At 42.2% G+C, this 14,713-nt stretch overlaps 1 protein-coding gene across 3 annotated transcripts in view; it reads right to left on the bottom strand.

Moving 5' to 3' along the window:
• LOC112566806 (E3 ubiquitin-protein ligase rnf213-alpha-like) overlaps window positions 1-14,713 on the bottom strand; it is a 206,149-nt gene that overhangs the window by 76,960 nt on the left and 114,476 nt on the right. For all 3 annotated transcript variants that reach the window (XM_025243173.1, XM_025243172.1, XM_025243175.1), the window contains exons 47-50: window positions 9,406-9,576; window positions 6,372-6,437; window positions 1,480-1,589; window positions 1,238-1,375 (exon numbers count right to left, since the gene is read on the bottom strand). In XM_025243173.1, coding sequence (XP_025098958.1) covers window positions 1,238-1,375; window positions 1,480-1,589; window positions 6,372-6,437; window positions 9,406-9,576 — 485 coding nt within the window. The remainder of the gene's footprint in view (window positions 1-1,237; window positions 1,376-1,479; window positions 1,590-6,371; window positions 6,438-9,405; window positions 9,577-14,713) is intronic.

Genomic DNA, 14,713 nt, shown 5'->3' with positions numbered 1-14,713 from the left:
CCCTGATAGTCTTTTTCAACTTGCTGTCAAGCTGTCCATACTTTGTGATGATCAATAATATTTAAGGTAATAATGCCATAGTCCATCAATGTTGTTGTGTTGAGGGCTGCAGCTGCCCTAGTTGACACTCCACATCGGTCTACTTCCAAAGCAATGGTTGGTATTGGTGCCATATTCCTGTCCTGTTGTTGGAAAACATCAGTCTAGTCATTAACATCGTCATCATCGTTGTCGGCTTTACAGTCATCATCATCATCATTAACAGCATCAGCCTCTTTTACACTGGTACTGCAGGAAGCTAACTCTGACTCTTACTTGCACAACTGCAAACACTTCTATAGGTGAAACTATGTCCTCACTTGCCCTCTTCCTTCTGCTTTCTTTATCTTCTCTTTCTTTCATCCAGTCTTCCCTTACTTGTTTTCTTTTCACATTTGCTGTCATCTTTCTATCAATTGTATCATTTTACATCTTTAGAATGGTTCTCTGGTCCAGCAAAAATTGACACTCTCTTTTGTGGTGCTTTCATGTCTCTGTCACATTTGTATGCACCAAGGTCCAGCAGGCAGGCACCTGTCAAACAGTTGATGTACAGTTTCCATGAAATTTACTGTCTTTACAGTCTCCTTGCTATGCTTTGGTATTTGTGCTGCTTCATCCATCAATCAGAACACGTTGAGCTTGAGGTTATTGAGAGGTTGTGAGAGAATTCCAGCAATGAGTCCACAGGTGCATCAGTGTCTGAGAAACTTGGGGAGTACTGTATTTGTTGCTGAAGTACTTGCTGTCCTTCAGTGACAGAAAATAACATCCAACTTGCAAATGAGTTGGAAGTTCAGTCGAGGGAAGTTCTGATAATGGACTACCAACGATACTATGGCTAGAAGCCGACCTTGTCTTTAGGCTACTCATTATATTGTACAACTACTTTAATGGTTTTACTATCATTCTATTCATCCACAATAGATGTATCGCACTGTCCTATTCGGTTACCTTATATATCACTGTACCACTAGTCACTAGTACGACTGTATCACTCGTCATAATGCATTGTCTCAGAATACTGATAGTACTCTTGGTTCATTTGTAGTCTTTTTGATGCTGCACATTGAGTCACATCCAGAAACTAAAGAACATTACTTAGAAGCTCTTGTTGATGGTAGTAGTTCTTACTAACCTGATTGTAAAGAAATACTGGGAAAACTCCCCAAAAATACACAAGTAGATTTTTTTCTACCTGTAGAAATCTCGGAGTCCAAAAAATTCCCTCTTTTTCTTGGCCTTCTCAAAAATGTTCCGGTACGCAGCAGCAAGATCCTTTATCAGCGGATTCACAAGCACTAGAATACTTTGATCTTTGGTGGTGCAGATTCCCCTGGAGACAAAGAGATGTACCAGTAACTATTCCATCCAAGTGAAAACACACACAAGCACATAAACAAGGAGTAGACATCTTGTCAGGAAACATACTTTACTTACCTAGCTGTTTCTTCAAGTTCCTGATTATCGGGGACATCTCTCTGAACCAGTATTCCTCGGTTCATCTTTGCTGGATCCAAAGCCCAATTAGAGATTCCAATGAAGCCAACCTGAATTTATTAGCAGAGGGATTTATAGAGTGACAAACACAAATACATCTATATCTCTCTCTCTCTCACACACACACACTATAAAGATCTCAAATGTGGACTGCTTTCATAAGTAGTATAAAAATCTACAAAATGTTCACAGATCAGCAACAGTTATTTTGTAGTAAAATTTCAAGTGTTTTAAGCATGCAAGATTGCTTCTGTACATGTGAAAACATGTTCTCAGACAATCCCATTGTCCTTGTCAAGAACATGGGTTATTTTTCCTGTTTTAAGAAGCATGGGTTGTCCACCTTGGATGTAGGATATTGGGAATGCCTATTTGGGACCTGCAACCACCTGTTGGGCTGCAACTGCCCTCACTCACTGCACCTGCTTTACTCCTCAAGGTCTTCAGCGAGTATTTTGTCCACAAGACTCTTGACGTCCAGGCTAAACTTGATGAACTACCTGCTCACCCTTCAGCTCTTGCTAACCACGTCCGCAATCTGGCAAGGCCAAAGTGCTCTTTTGCTGTCTTTCAGATGATCTCAGAAAGTGAACTTGGTACCATCATACTCCCGTCAAAACCCACATGTATTTATTTACATACACTAGTCTCATGGTTAGCTCTGTGGCTTGACGCATCCTTACTCTACACTGTCCAACCTCTGACTTCTAGTATATTGGTTATACTGTATCGTTTTACCCAGACAGGGTCAAGGTATTCTGTCTAGATTATCTATTAAAAGTCATTTCTCTAGGATACGAAACTGCCCAGTCTCACACTTTCCATTTCTTTCAAAAACCTAAAGAAAGTGTTCTCAAGCAACTTCTTTCCTAACTCTAAAAATTTTATTTCCATCTCAGTCTGCTTATCACCCTTTTCATAGCACTGAGACTGCCCTACTGAAGGTGACAAACAACATTTTGTTTGCTCTGGATAGAGATGACATCTCATTTCTCACCATGTTAGACCTGTCTGCTGTCTTTTATACTATAGACCACACAACTCTCATTCATAGACTCAGGCTCCCCAATCCACTGGTTTCAGTCACATCTCTCAGATAGGTCTCAGTTATAGTGGAGGGCTGTGTGTCTCCACCAGTCTCTATATGATCAGGAGTCCCCCAAGGTTCTGTACTTGGTTCCATCCTCTTTATCATGCACACAAAGCCACATATTCTAATTCAATCTCACTCTATATCCAATCAATCCTTCGCTGACGTCACTCAGCTGTATACCAGCTGTTCTCCTTCTCAAGCACACACTGCTATCCAGAGCATCCAAGATCGTATTTCTGATATTAGACAATGGATGACCCATAGCAAGCTAGAACTAGAAGCTTTATTTTTTTTTTTTTTTCAAAGAGGAGAGCCAGAGTTTACCCTTCACTGCCTGTCTCTGTTCGGGTAGGCGATGCCAATGTTCCTTTTGTTACTTCAACACATGACTTAGGTTACATAATGTCTGCTGACATGTCTCTTGATCGACATGGTTCTCCCATCTGTCGTCCTGCATACTATGAGCTCCAGAAGATATACTCTGTCCTTCTCAACCACCAAAATTCTCATCTGCTCATTTGTTCTGTCTAAACTAGGATACTGCAAATCACTGCTGTTCACAGTACCTTATCCATAAGCTTCAGAAAGTCCAGAACTCAGCTGCTCATCTTGCTTTCCAGACTTGCAAATGTGAACATGTCACACCACTTCTTCAGTCTCTTCATTGGCTACTAGTTAAACCTAGAATAGACTACAAGCTCTCAACTCTATTCTATGGATTTTTTGAAGGCTCCTTCCCCCCACTACTTTACTGAAATCCTGTCTGCCCACATTCCTGCCCGAAACCTTCGCTCCTCATCAGACACACATTCTATCCTACCTCCACAGACAATCACATTCGGACACTAGACGTCCTCCCTCTGTGCTGCTAAGCAGTGGAGCTCTCTTCCACATCACATTCACCACTCGGACTCCAAAGCTACATTTAAACACTCGATCTCTGACAACATATCTGTTCACAAAATACTATCCCTGAATTACTTTTCTTAACTCCCTGGCAATACTGTCTGTCATGCTAACCATCACATAGCGACTTCATCTTACACTGTTTATAGTATCTACATCCTTTCATGCCTTCATCCATTGCTTTACATTCTACTCTTGTACCTCATCTTTATGTTGTTCAGTGTGTCTGTATGTACCTCACTGTCCACTGGTTGTTATCTTTCATCTATCATTGGTTTGCACAGAGTGTGATATATCTTGGTTGTGATGCTACGTGTTATAAGTTCCATTATTATTATTCTTGTTACCAGTTGCATTCTTAACATCCGATGGCCTGAGAAGATCTCCAATACCGCCCTGTGGGAGAGAACCAACCAAAACCCTGCCAGCCTAGACATCAAGAAGCTAAAGTGGGGCTGGATTGGCCACACCCTACGAAAGCCAGCCGACAATATAACGCGACAAGCTCTGGGCTGGAACCCACAGGGGAGGCACAAGGTTGGGAGACCCAGACAGACGTGGAGACGATCAGTCCACAGAGAGGCAGAGACAGCTGGCATGACATGGTCCCAACTAGAAAGGGATGCCCAGGACCGGGTCCGATGGCGGCGTGTGGTTGCGGCCCTATGCTCCACTGGGGGTGAATAGGAACGAAGAAGAAGACCAGTTGCAGTTCCCCACTTGAGAGACTGTAGAACTTGGAAGTCTGAACTTACGTGTAATGGAGGATTAACTTTTGTATCAAATCAAATCTAATCAAATCAGACTTTATTGTCTGTCGAGGAGACCCAAGACAAATTTTTCTTTTGCTCACAAGAGGTTTATGACTTTAGGGGTGAGAGTAACTTATGTAATGGATGTGATGTTATTTATTAGCTGTTACTGGTGTGTAATTCTTAGAGTAGCTTTTTCTTGCCTTCAAGATAATCAAAACTCCCGACTCATAAACAGATCTCTGTGATTTGTTGTGAGAAAGAACACTTAATGGACCCACTACTTGTTGGTGTGTATTGTCCGAATTGAGTGTGTGTCCCTGGCAGCCCTCTAGAATATATAGGCAGTAACAGTTTTAGTAAGGAAGAAGACAATATTACGGCCTTGAACTCAGTAAATGAAACAAAATTCAGAAAGTAGTTTGAGAAATTGGAGCAAACGAAGAGCTGTAAGAATTATAACCTGCTGAGTGGTTTCCCTTGAATCAAATGCTGTATGATGTTATATGCCTGTTTAGGTGATAGCCCTATACTTGGCACAATGCAGATGTTCTTGTCTGTTTAGGTGATAGTGTAGCACTCTAGTAGTGTACTAAGTTATGTCTTTGTTTTTGTAGAGAGTAGGGGTCGAAAAGCTCCCTTTCTCACACCTGCTGCGTGGTAATAGCCGGCCTTGAACTGTCCACCCGTGACTACTGGCTACTGGACCTATTGTTACACCATAAGTTACTAAGTTGCCTGAGCCACTTGGGGAGGCCATGGCCAGACAGGGCTCGGTGGTGGTGACCACTGGCGTCCCGAGGGCAGGGAAAGGTCATGACGAGACGATGGGAAAGGGGGAGATGGTTCTGGGACGTTCAATGGAGATAGGATATGTAGCGTAGCTTTAGGGTTGAAGGAGGCATTTTGGGTTTGGAAGTGAGAGTGGAGAGATGGTAGCCCAGCCACTGAGTGAAACTGAATAAAATCTAGGGTTATGTGGCAAATTCCATCTTTGTTGTGTTCTTATACGACTAGTCTTATACAGCCATCGGAGACTGACGTATTGGTTACAATAGCACTTTACTTGGCACAATGCAGATGTTCTCTGTCTGTTTAGATGAGAGCACTATACTTTACACAATGCAAATGCATCAAATTTCTGCAGCTACTGACACACCTAGCTGATACAAATAGTTCAAAATGTTCCCTCAAAATATTGTAAGCTCTTTGTTATAGAACTGTATTTAAAGATAGATTTCAACAATTTAAGAAGAAACAAACAGCTCCACCCTTAGCCTTTAAAAGATGGCATAGTGATGGACTATTGTATTTCTCTTTTAGCTGGAATTCCTAAGTATCTTCTTGGCAGATTTCAAAGGATCCAGAATAACGCTGCTCGCCTCATCTGTAGACTAGATACGAACATATATCAATCATTTGCTCTCTTCACTGGCTGCCAATCACACACCGTATAGCCTACAAACTTTACACTTTGACTTTGCTGATTCTGACGCTGTCCTTGGTACCTCTCTGAACTCACTCCCATCTATACACCCGCTCGACCTCTTTGCTCATCTGACACCAAGCTTCTTTGACTTCCACTAAGACAAAGAGGAATGGACAGAAGTCTTTCTCGTACCAAGCCCCATCAACTTGGAACAGATTACCCATCTGCCATCGACACTCTGATTCTTTTACCACCTTCAATCTTAAGAAACATCTTTTAGAATGATGACTTCCCTGTGACTCTGTCCCGACTGTGAACGTGTATAACATGTGTTTGTAATTTACTTTGTGTATGCTTGTGTGTTAAAGAAGTGGGAGTGTCTTTTATATGCGAATATGGATGCATGGTTGTTGATTCAGTCTATATATAATTCTATGTAAAGCACTCTGAGCAAACCTTTGGAAAAGTGCTATATAAATCATTATTATTATTATAATTTTTTCTGAATAAACGTACTGTGTTTTCACCTCACCTCCAATATTACTTTGGTGACATTAAGCCCAAACACAAAGAATCCAGAGCATAAATTAATAGAAGGATAAAAATACATTCCACATGCAAATTTTTCCCCACAGATATCTCACTAACATACCTTCCTGCAGTCTTCAGGCAGATCTTCTCCACCAGGACAACCCTCCTCTAGCAGTGGGTGCAGTGTCTAAAGAAACAAACTTCAACACTCAGGAGCATATCATTCTTACAAAAATTACACTCTTCTAACAACTCTGGTCAGGACTTAACAGCATAGCACCAAGGAAAACTGCTAGGTTCCCTGATCAGTCAAGAGTTAGAATATTTCTGAAAAAATACAAAAAGCAGCAAAAATCACTCACGGACTTCTGTCCTGCCACTTACAATTTATATTAAGCCTCTCCATGACATCAGTTTTCCCTTGTGCTATGTCGTTAAGTCCTGACCAGACTTGTTATAAGAGTAATTTATTCATTTCAAAGCATGTTTAGGCAAGTCAGCTTTGTTCTTTGAATCAATTTTGACTGAATGTAATTTATTAAATGGGGAATATGTGTGTTTGTGTTCTTCTTGCGAGTATTTAAAGAGTACTTTTTACAGAAGTAATGAAAGACTTTTGTCTTTAAGGGAGAATTATGTTTTAAAAATACGTTAAATATTTTTTGTTTCTTTTTTTGTTCTTGTTACTTTCTATGTATTTCTTTATACATATTATTGATCGATTCTGTGGAACCAAGACAACTGGGCTGTCGGACTTGATACACAAATCCAACATCGATCTAGTGTTCACCATTGAAACCTGCTGGTGATGAGGCTGGCCTGTTTGGAATTTATTCTGCAGTCCTAACATAGAACCACGTGCTGGGTGGATTGCTCCATGACTGTCTTCCTTGACGAATTTACAAAACTCCTCGATCAGCATTCATCTTCTCACTCCAACATCACCATACTTGGCGACTTCCACTATAACTCATCATCCAACCATTATGTCAAGTCTGAAGACACTTCTACTTGAGCACATGATAGTGTGTAACAGGGTGACCTACCACACGGCTCACACTCGCGTTCACTCTGTAAATAACCCTTGAATGGGTAGCCATAGGTTGTTGGAACCTCTTTATTACAGTGACCGCTTTCTGGCCGCCTGAAGGATTTAGCTTAAGACAGAATGTAGCTCTGCGCACAGACTTTGTCCTTAGTCAACCGGGCTGCTGGTTGGCGATGACTTGTCATGTTCTTCTCTCAAGTTGCTCTCTCCTTTCATCCTCCCTTTTATATCCCCGGCCATACAGGACGGCAGTGCTGGCTTAGCTACTATTTTGGGGCTGCGTGCCGCCCCTTCCTTCTCCAATCCCCTCCATCCCCCTGGACCCGAAACAAAGGAAGGTGAGACATCATACTGAATGCTTGTGAAGAAGGACTGGCTTAACCATACACTGAGTCTTTTCTTAGACGAAGGGAGAGAGCAAAGTGCCTACACACCACCACAAAAATTACTTACTCTAGTCAGAAACTGGATCATTCTTTTTCTTCAACCAGAGAACTGTTTCAAATAGTTGGTCCCATTACTGGCAATATCAGTGCCTCATCCCCCTTGCCATGCACAATTCCAGCCACAGATGCATTATGCATGTTTTTTTCTGGAAAAAGTCAACACCATCAGAGGGAGCCTTGACCACTCATCAACTAGTCCTAGATTCTCCAACTTTGCTGGAGCACTCTTCGCAGCCTCCTTGAACCATTACAGTCAGTCTACCATCAGCACCACTTCACTGAGAGTGCACTGGTCCAAGTGGATGAATGATATTGTCTGCTTGTGACTGATGTCAAATATCAGTCCTATCTATGCTCGATCATTCCGCTGATTTTGACACTTTAGATAACAACATTCTCTTCCAGCGGCTTCACATTACCTTTGGCCTCACTAAAACTTCCACTCCTACCTGTCTGCTTGCACCCAGTCTGTTAATATCCACAGCAGAACCTGCTGCTGTACTTCATGGAGTGCCTCAGGGTTCAGTCCTTGGGCCTCTCCTGTTTACTGCCTATGTCACCTCAGCCTTGTGATCTGCCGCTTTGCAGTATCACATGTACGTCTTTGTGAGGGAAATGCGCTATTGTAGAAAAAGTATTTTCTACTTTAAACAATGTTTGGATAAAGTTTAATTAGAGTGTAGCCCACCAACCGTGAACTGGTCAAGCTGCCACCACTCCGGCTAATGACAGGGCAGGATGGTCAAGGCGGGGCCATAAATCTGACCAGTGACAAGGGACCCTCGGGCCTAAACACACGGCGGCTGGGTAGACTAGTTTTTAGTACACGTGAACTCCCCTGAACCAGTAAAGGGTCAAAGGATGATGAGAGACACCCCATGTGTAGGAAGAGGTGGTTGGGCCTTGACTACGTAGGAATCTTCACTTTTCTGAGTTGCATGTTGGCAAGAGGAGGTCCGTCATGAGGAGACGTAAGAAAGTGGTCCACTGGACAGCGCACGTATAGTGTACTGAAAGTCTACACCACCACAAGTTAGACTTAGATTATTGATGTACATAAAGAAGTGATTTGTGAACATTGGATTGTGAACGGTGAACATCGAACTGTAAATATTGTATACAAACTGTGAACATTTATGCGACGAGGGACATCGAGGAGAGATAAGTTTTTAAGAATTATGTGTGAAACTAAATTCAACTATTTCTGTATAAATGTACTGCTCTATTACATTCTTTAATTCATATATATATATACTGATGTATTTACTGAGTGATTGTGGTAGAGTGCTTGTTAAGAAAGTTATCCATTGCGCGACAGAGCAAACACACACATATCCAACATTTACAACTGGCAAGCCTATTATTATTATCAAACTAAGATTTTTGTCAGTACTTTTATCTTATCCAAAAGCAGCTGTAGAGTTAAGTGGAACACATAAACTGTTTATTGAATGTAAATTATTGAAGCAATTTGCTGTATGATCTAAAGAGCTTGGGATACTTTTGTCATAGAATACAAAGGAAGTTGATAGCTTTCTGGTTGAAACTCGCAAACAATTCATACATAAGAAATAACCACACATACAATTCAGGAAAACTATGTGCAAGTTTTCTCTCAGACCACAAACACAGCTTCTTAAAATTTTCAGACTGTTCATTACCTTAAGAGGCATTTTAGGAGAGTCTTCTGCCAGTCCAACTTCATCCAGAACAACAACAGAAACAAAAGTGTCTGTCTTCTTGCCCTTCTGGAATTGGGCACACTGAGAGAAAGTTGCCAGAATGCCATCTGCTGTGGCCAGGGGGCTGCACTGAAAGGACACCATCTTGACCTGCACACACAGAGATTTCATTTATAAAAATGGGCATTGTTACAAATCCTTCTACTCTTAGAAGCTTCAGGAGCACTTGTTTCGGACTCCAAGGTTGACTAATGCGGGTGTGTAGTAGATGGAAAGAAAAAGAACAGGTACAACATGAGGTTTATACTAGACAGCATACCTGAGAAGACAATGCTAAAATTTTACTGAAAAATTATCCTTGAGAATTTTCTTCCCCTCTCCTGGAGTAACAAAGAGCAATTAGACTGATTAGTGCTAGGACATTCAGGAACCATTCTTAAACAATGGTTTCGCTGCAGTGTGTAGTTTGCCTTGATGTCCGGCTACAGTCTTATCTCCTCTTGATTCTGATGGGACTTTATTTATTTAGCATGAAAATAACAGTGTCAACCGTTTCCAAAATAAGCACCTATCTTTTTTTAATAAAGTCTTGACCACAGGTTTTAAGGATCTATTTGCTAAATACAAGCATTTTTAAAACCTTATTTTGCTCACCCCAAAATCTGTGAGCTTATAAGCACCTACAAAGACCATATGCACCCAGTTACATTGTTCTAAACATATTAAAAAAACTTTTGTGATACAGCAATCAAACCACCCAATAAAGAATGCAAACCATCACCACAAGAAAAATGAGCCTCTCAACAGGGAAAGAAGAGCATTAACAAGATGGATTGTGGCCTCCAAAAAAACCATTATTAAAATAGAGGTTGTGAATTAAACTAAAACGTTACATGTTATTGTAGAGTTTTACCATCTTGAAGGAGGAAAAATTTATGTGAAGTGGATGTGAGAGAAGTAATGAATTAACATTAAAATGAAAAAATTGCTGGAGAACATTCTGGATGCAAAGACAATTAAAACATGTAAAACAGCACGCTGGTGGGGATTCACTTTGTCAATAGAGGGAATGCATGGCATAGGTATGTCCCTTCTTATGTTAACACAGTGGGCACGGAGAAATTATCTGCAGCAAAGTTAGTCACACTGCAGCAAAAGTAGCTGACTAGATATATTGTAGTGAGCTCTAGCCATGATGCTGACAGTTTGAAGCAGCTCAACAAAGAAGGAATGAAAAGTGATTTGTTTATTATCAGGTACTCAACCTGAACAAAGTCAGGTACTTTGGAAAAAAAAAACCTCAAAAAGAGCATTGTACACTCTTCTGTCACCTTATCTTTTAAAAAAATAATCCTTATGCCTTCTCCCAGTTTTGTGGTCATATTTCAAATATTTTTATTTGTTTCTACTGCCCACCATGTCCAGCAAGGAGATGCAACCTACCAGCACCACCTAGGGGATTTTAATCAAAAAGAAATTAGTTTCATCCAATGGCACTTCTAAAAATATTTTTGTACACAGTGTTACAAAGAATAAAAGTTCGAGGCACCTTTCAGTCCTCTAGGCAATGGATTTTAATGATCCCAAACCAAGTAAAAATAAAAATTCCAAAATGCATGATGATGACAAATTTAACTGTGCCTTTGAACATGTTAATAGTGAAAGCCTTTCGACATCTTTGGAAATCTTTAATAAAGAAGGGCTACATACATGGTGTCCATGTTAATCAATAGCCTTTCTGATATGGTGTCATATTTATGTACCTCAAACAACCTATACTGCTAGTTAACATTATTATTTTAAAGTACTAAATAAGTGACACCTTTATACAGTGATACCTCGGTTCTCGAACATAATTCGTTCCGGGAGGACGGTCGAGAACCAAATTGTTCGAGAACCGAAGCAATGAAACCCATAGGAAGTAATGGAAACTGGATTAATTTGTTCCAAGCCCCAGAAAATGCCTATTTACTGGCCTAATTTGTAAATAATATGTAGAAAAACATGAGTCTCAACAAGAAATAAGAAATAAAAGTGTATTTATTAAAACAAAAAACAACAAAAAAAAATGTACTGTTGTTACGACTGTAGCGGTAACTTGGCTCGTTTAAAGATCTGAAAATCTGCGGTGTCACACATTCCTGTACAAAGTCACTTCAGTCATCCGTTGAACAGAAGATAGAACACGTATACAGCGGCTCACACTGTAATATTTCTCAGTATTATTTCAATGTTCAACAACTCAACGTTATAACCACATAATCAGCGGACTGCCACACAGGCTACTCTCATCCTCTTATTTCCAACTCACACAGAGTGCTACTAACAACTCACACAGAGTACTACTAACAACTCAGAAAAATCGAATAACGACCACCTAGTCTACCCCAGCTTTTTATAGATCCTTCAAAAATGCTAAAAATGCAAAATAAAAAAAAATATTAAAAAATTAAGACGCAGTACGCCCTGGCCTTGACATCGCCACTTCCTGCCAAGGCCCCGTCAAACTAAAAATACTCAATTTCGTAACATACCCTCCCACTTCAAGAAGAAACTCCGCAGGACTTTCTTCTACAAACATACGAAATAAAACAAACATTTTAAGGTATCATCCATCTTCCCAACCAAAAACCAAAGTAAAGCATTATCTCTCCTCACATCAAAACTAACCAGTCTCTTAACAATAAAGCTACTTAACAAAACTTCACACATGTAATTGCTAATCACAGTATCCTTCATCGGATTGTAGTTATATTCAGCTCAGTTCAGTTCTTTGAGCCAACCCGACTCAAGAAATCAGCACCAACGTTGTCCGATCCCTTTACAGAGTCAAAATGCACGTCAAAGTTCTGCAAAAACAGGGTCCACCTCATCACCCTATTGTTCTCAAATCGTGCAGTGTTCAAATAGGTGAGAGGGTTGTGGTCTGTCCGTATGGTAAACCTAACTCCTTCTAGGTATAACCGGAATTTCCTCACCGCCCATACGATGGCTAAACACTCCTTTTCGATAGTGGAGTATCTTCTCTCAGCCCCATTCAGCTTTCTGCTTGCGTAGCAAACAGGGAATAACTTTCCTTCGTGTTCCTGCATCAGAACCGCCCCAACCCCTGTATCTGATGCATCTGTGCTTAAAACGTACATCTTAGAAGGATCTGGGAGCTGCAGCACCGGGTCACTGGTCAGGAATGTTTTGACGGTAACAAATGCCCGCTCTTGCGCTTCACCCCACTCGAGTGAATTTGGCTGTCCTTTCTTTAGAAGGTCCGTAAGAGGTGCCGTCACGGCTGCGAAGTGAGGCATGTACTCCCGATAAAAGGATGCCAGGCCAAGGAAAGAACGTAACTGCTTCTTATTTTGTGGCCTTGGTGCATCTCTCACCTTCTTGACATTGTCCTCGTGCACTCCTTTCACTCCGCTCTTAAGACGATGCCCTATGAAGTCTACGTCATCAGTGCCGAGTATACACTTACTAGGCCTGGCAGTCAGGTTGTTCTCGACGATGCGATCAAGCAGCACGCGGATCACGCGGAGATGATCTTCCCAAGTCTGAGTGTGAACCAGTATATCGTCGGAGTAGTGCACGATACCCTCCAAGTCGTCTAATATCTTCTTTAAACCCTCCTCAATGTTGCACCTGAATTTTTCATTCCAAACGGCATTCTCAAAAATTCGTATACACCATCGGGTGTAACGAACGCTTTTTCTGGATGTCCTCTTCGGGTATGGTCACTTGCCAATAACCCTTGCTCAAATCGATTTTCGTAAAGAATCTGTCACCGCTCAGCTGTCGGAACAGATCAGCCGGCGTCGGCATGGGTTCTGGGTCCAAGTGGGTAAGTTTATTAAGTTTCCTGAAGTCGACGCACACCCTGTTGCTTCCATCTTTCTTTCTCACTACCACAACTGGCGACGCGTAGGGTGACTTGGACTCCCGAATAATTCCCAAACGCAGCATTTCCTCGATATCCTTCTTCAAAGACTCCCTGGTAGCATATGGTATCGGGTAAGGCTTACATCTGACCGGCACGTCTGACGTTAGTCGTATCTCGTGCTGGATGAGGTTAGTTTTTCCCGGTACGTCCGTAAAGATACAGCTATGTTGTCTCACTAGTTCTTGTAGCTCTGCCCGTTGTTGGCTGGACAGATTGAGCCCGTAAACCAGGTTGTCCACCGACTCACCATGGTGTATGTCTCCCAGTTCGAGGAGGTCCTCACCCCCGTCCTCGACACACCCATCTTCATCGCTCGTGATGGTGGCCACTTGACATGATGCCGAGTTGCTCAAGCTTGGCGGCCCATTAGCAATCGAAGCGATTGCTATCTCGGTAATGTTTTCAGCCGCTCTATCTGGATCTCTCTCTATGTACCGCTTGAGCAGATTGGCGTGGAACACCTTCTCCTTTCTTTTTATAAACACGATCTTTTCGTCATCTTCTGTGTACTTGGCGACCTGCTTACGACATTGATCCAGTGTCGGGTCATCTCGCTGCATCCGAATGAGTTCTTCTTTATCAATGTCAGGCATTCTCACGTTCGGTATGACAGCTAAAGCTTGGGTTTTTACTTTTTCTTGGGCCGCCTGTGCTCTAGTCATTACAGCACATGTGTGTTCCCACTCTGGGTCGGGGTCATCAGCGGCTCTAGCGCCTTCAATGTTGCCGATGATCAGATCATATGGCGGGTTATCGAGACATACTGCATTCACCTGACCACTGAAATACGGCGACGATATTTCAACATCAGCAGTCGGCACATCCTGAGTATGCCCGTGGCAGCATCTGAGCCTCGAGCTGTTACCCGTGAACTGGCCTTCTAACACAAGGTCTTTCCGGATGACTACTCCAGAACACCCAGTGTCCCTCAGCACGGTGACGTTGTTACCTCCCACCTGTCCGCGTGACACCGGCATATTACCAATGTCGCCGGTCGTTCTCATGGTAAACGCGCAGTCTACCACTGGAGTGTGCCGCTCGTTCTGGGTCGTGCTGTCAGTAGCGATCGTGTGTTGTCGTCGGCCTTCATAGCTTGGCCCTTGGCTATCTCGCTCACAAATGGCTACGTTTGCTGACATCACAGGACGACGATTCGACGGTTGCGGAGTCCGTCGTGTGTTTCCCTCCAATGTTTGGCGGCTGGTTGAATGTCTCATCGAGTTGCTCGGGCACGCCATGGCTTTGTGACCCTTTCCACCGCAGGAATAACACCGCAGCTCGTTGCCTTGATGCCGATCGTAACCTTGGCTGCGCTGGGCAGATGTGGTGTTCTGGGCCGTGTCGGCTGCAGAC

The sequence above is a fragment of the Pomacea canaliculata genome, linkage group LG6 (assembly GCF_003073045.1).
Source record: "Pomacea canaliculata isolate SZHN2017 linkage group LG6, ASM307304v1, whole genome shotgun sequence".
Taxonomy (NCBI): domain Eukaryota; kingdom Metazoa; phylum Mollusca; class Gastropoda; order Architaenioglossa; family Ampullariidae; genus Pomacea; species Pomacea canaliculata.
The sequence above is the reverse complement of the archived record's forward strand: the minus strand, read 5'-3'. Positions and strand labels throughout refer to the sequence as shown.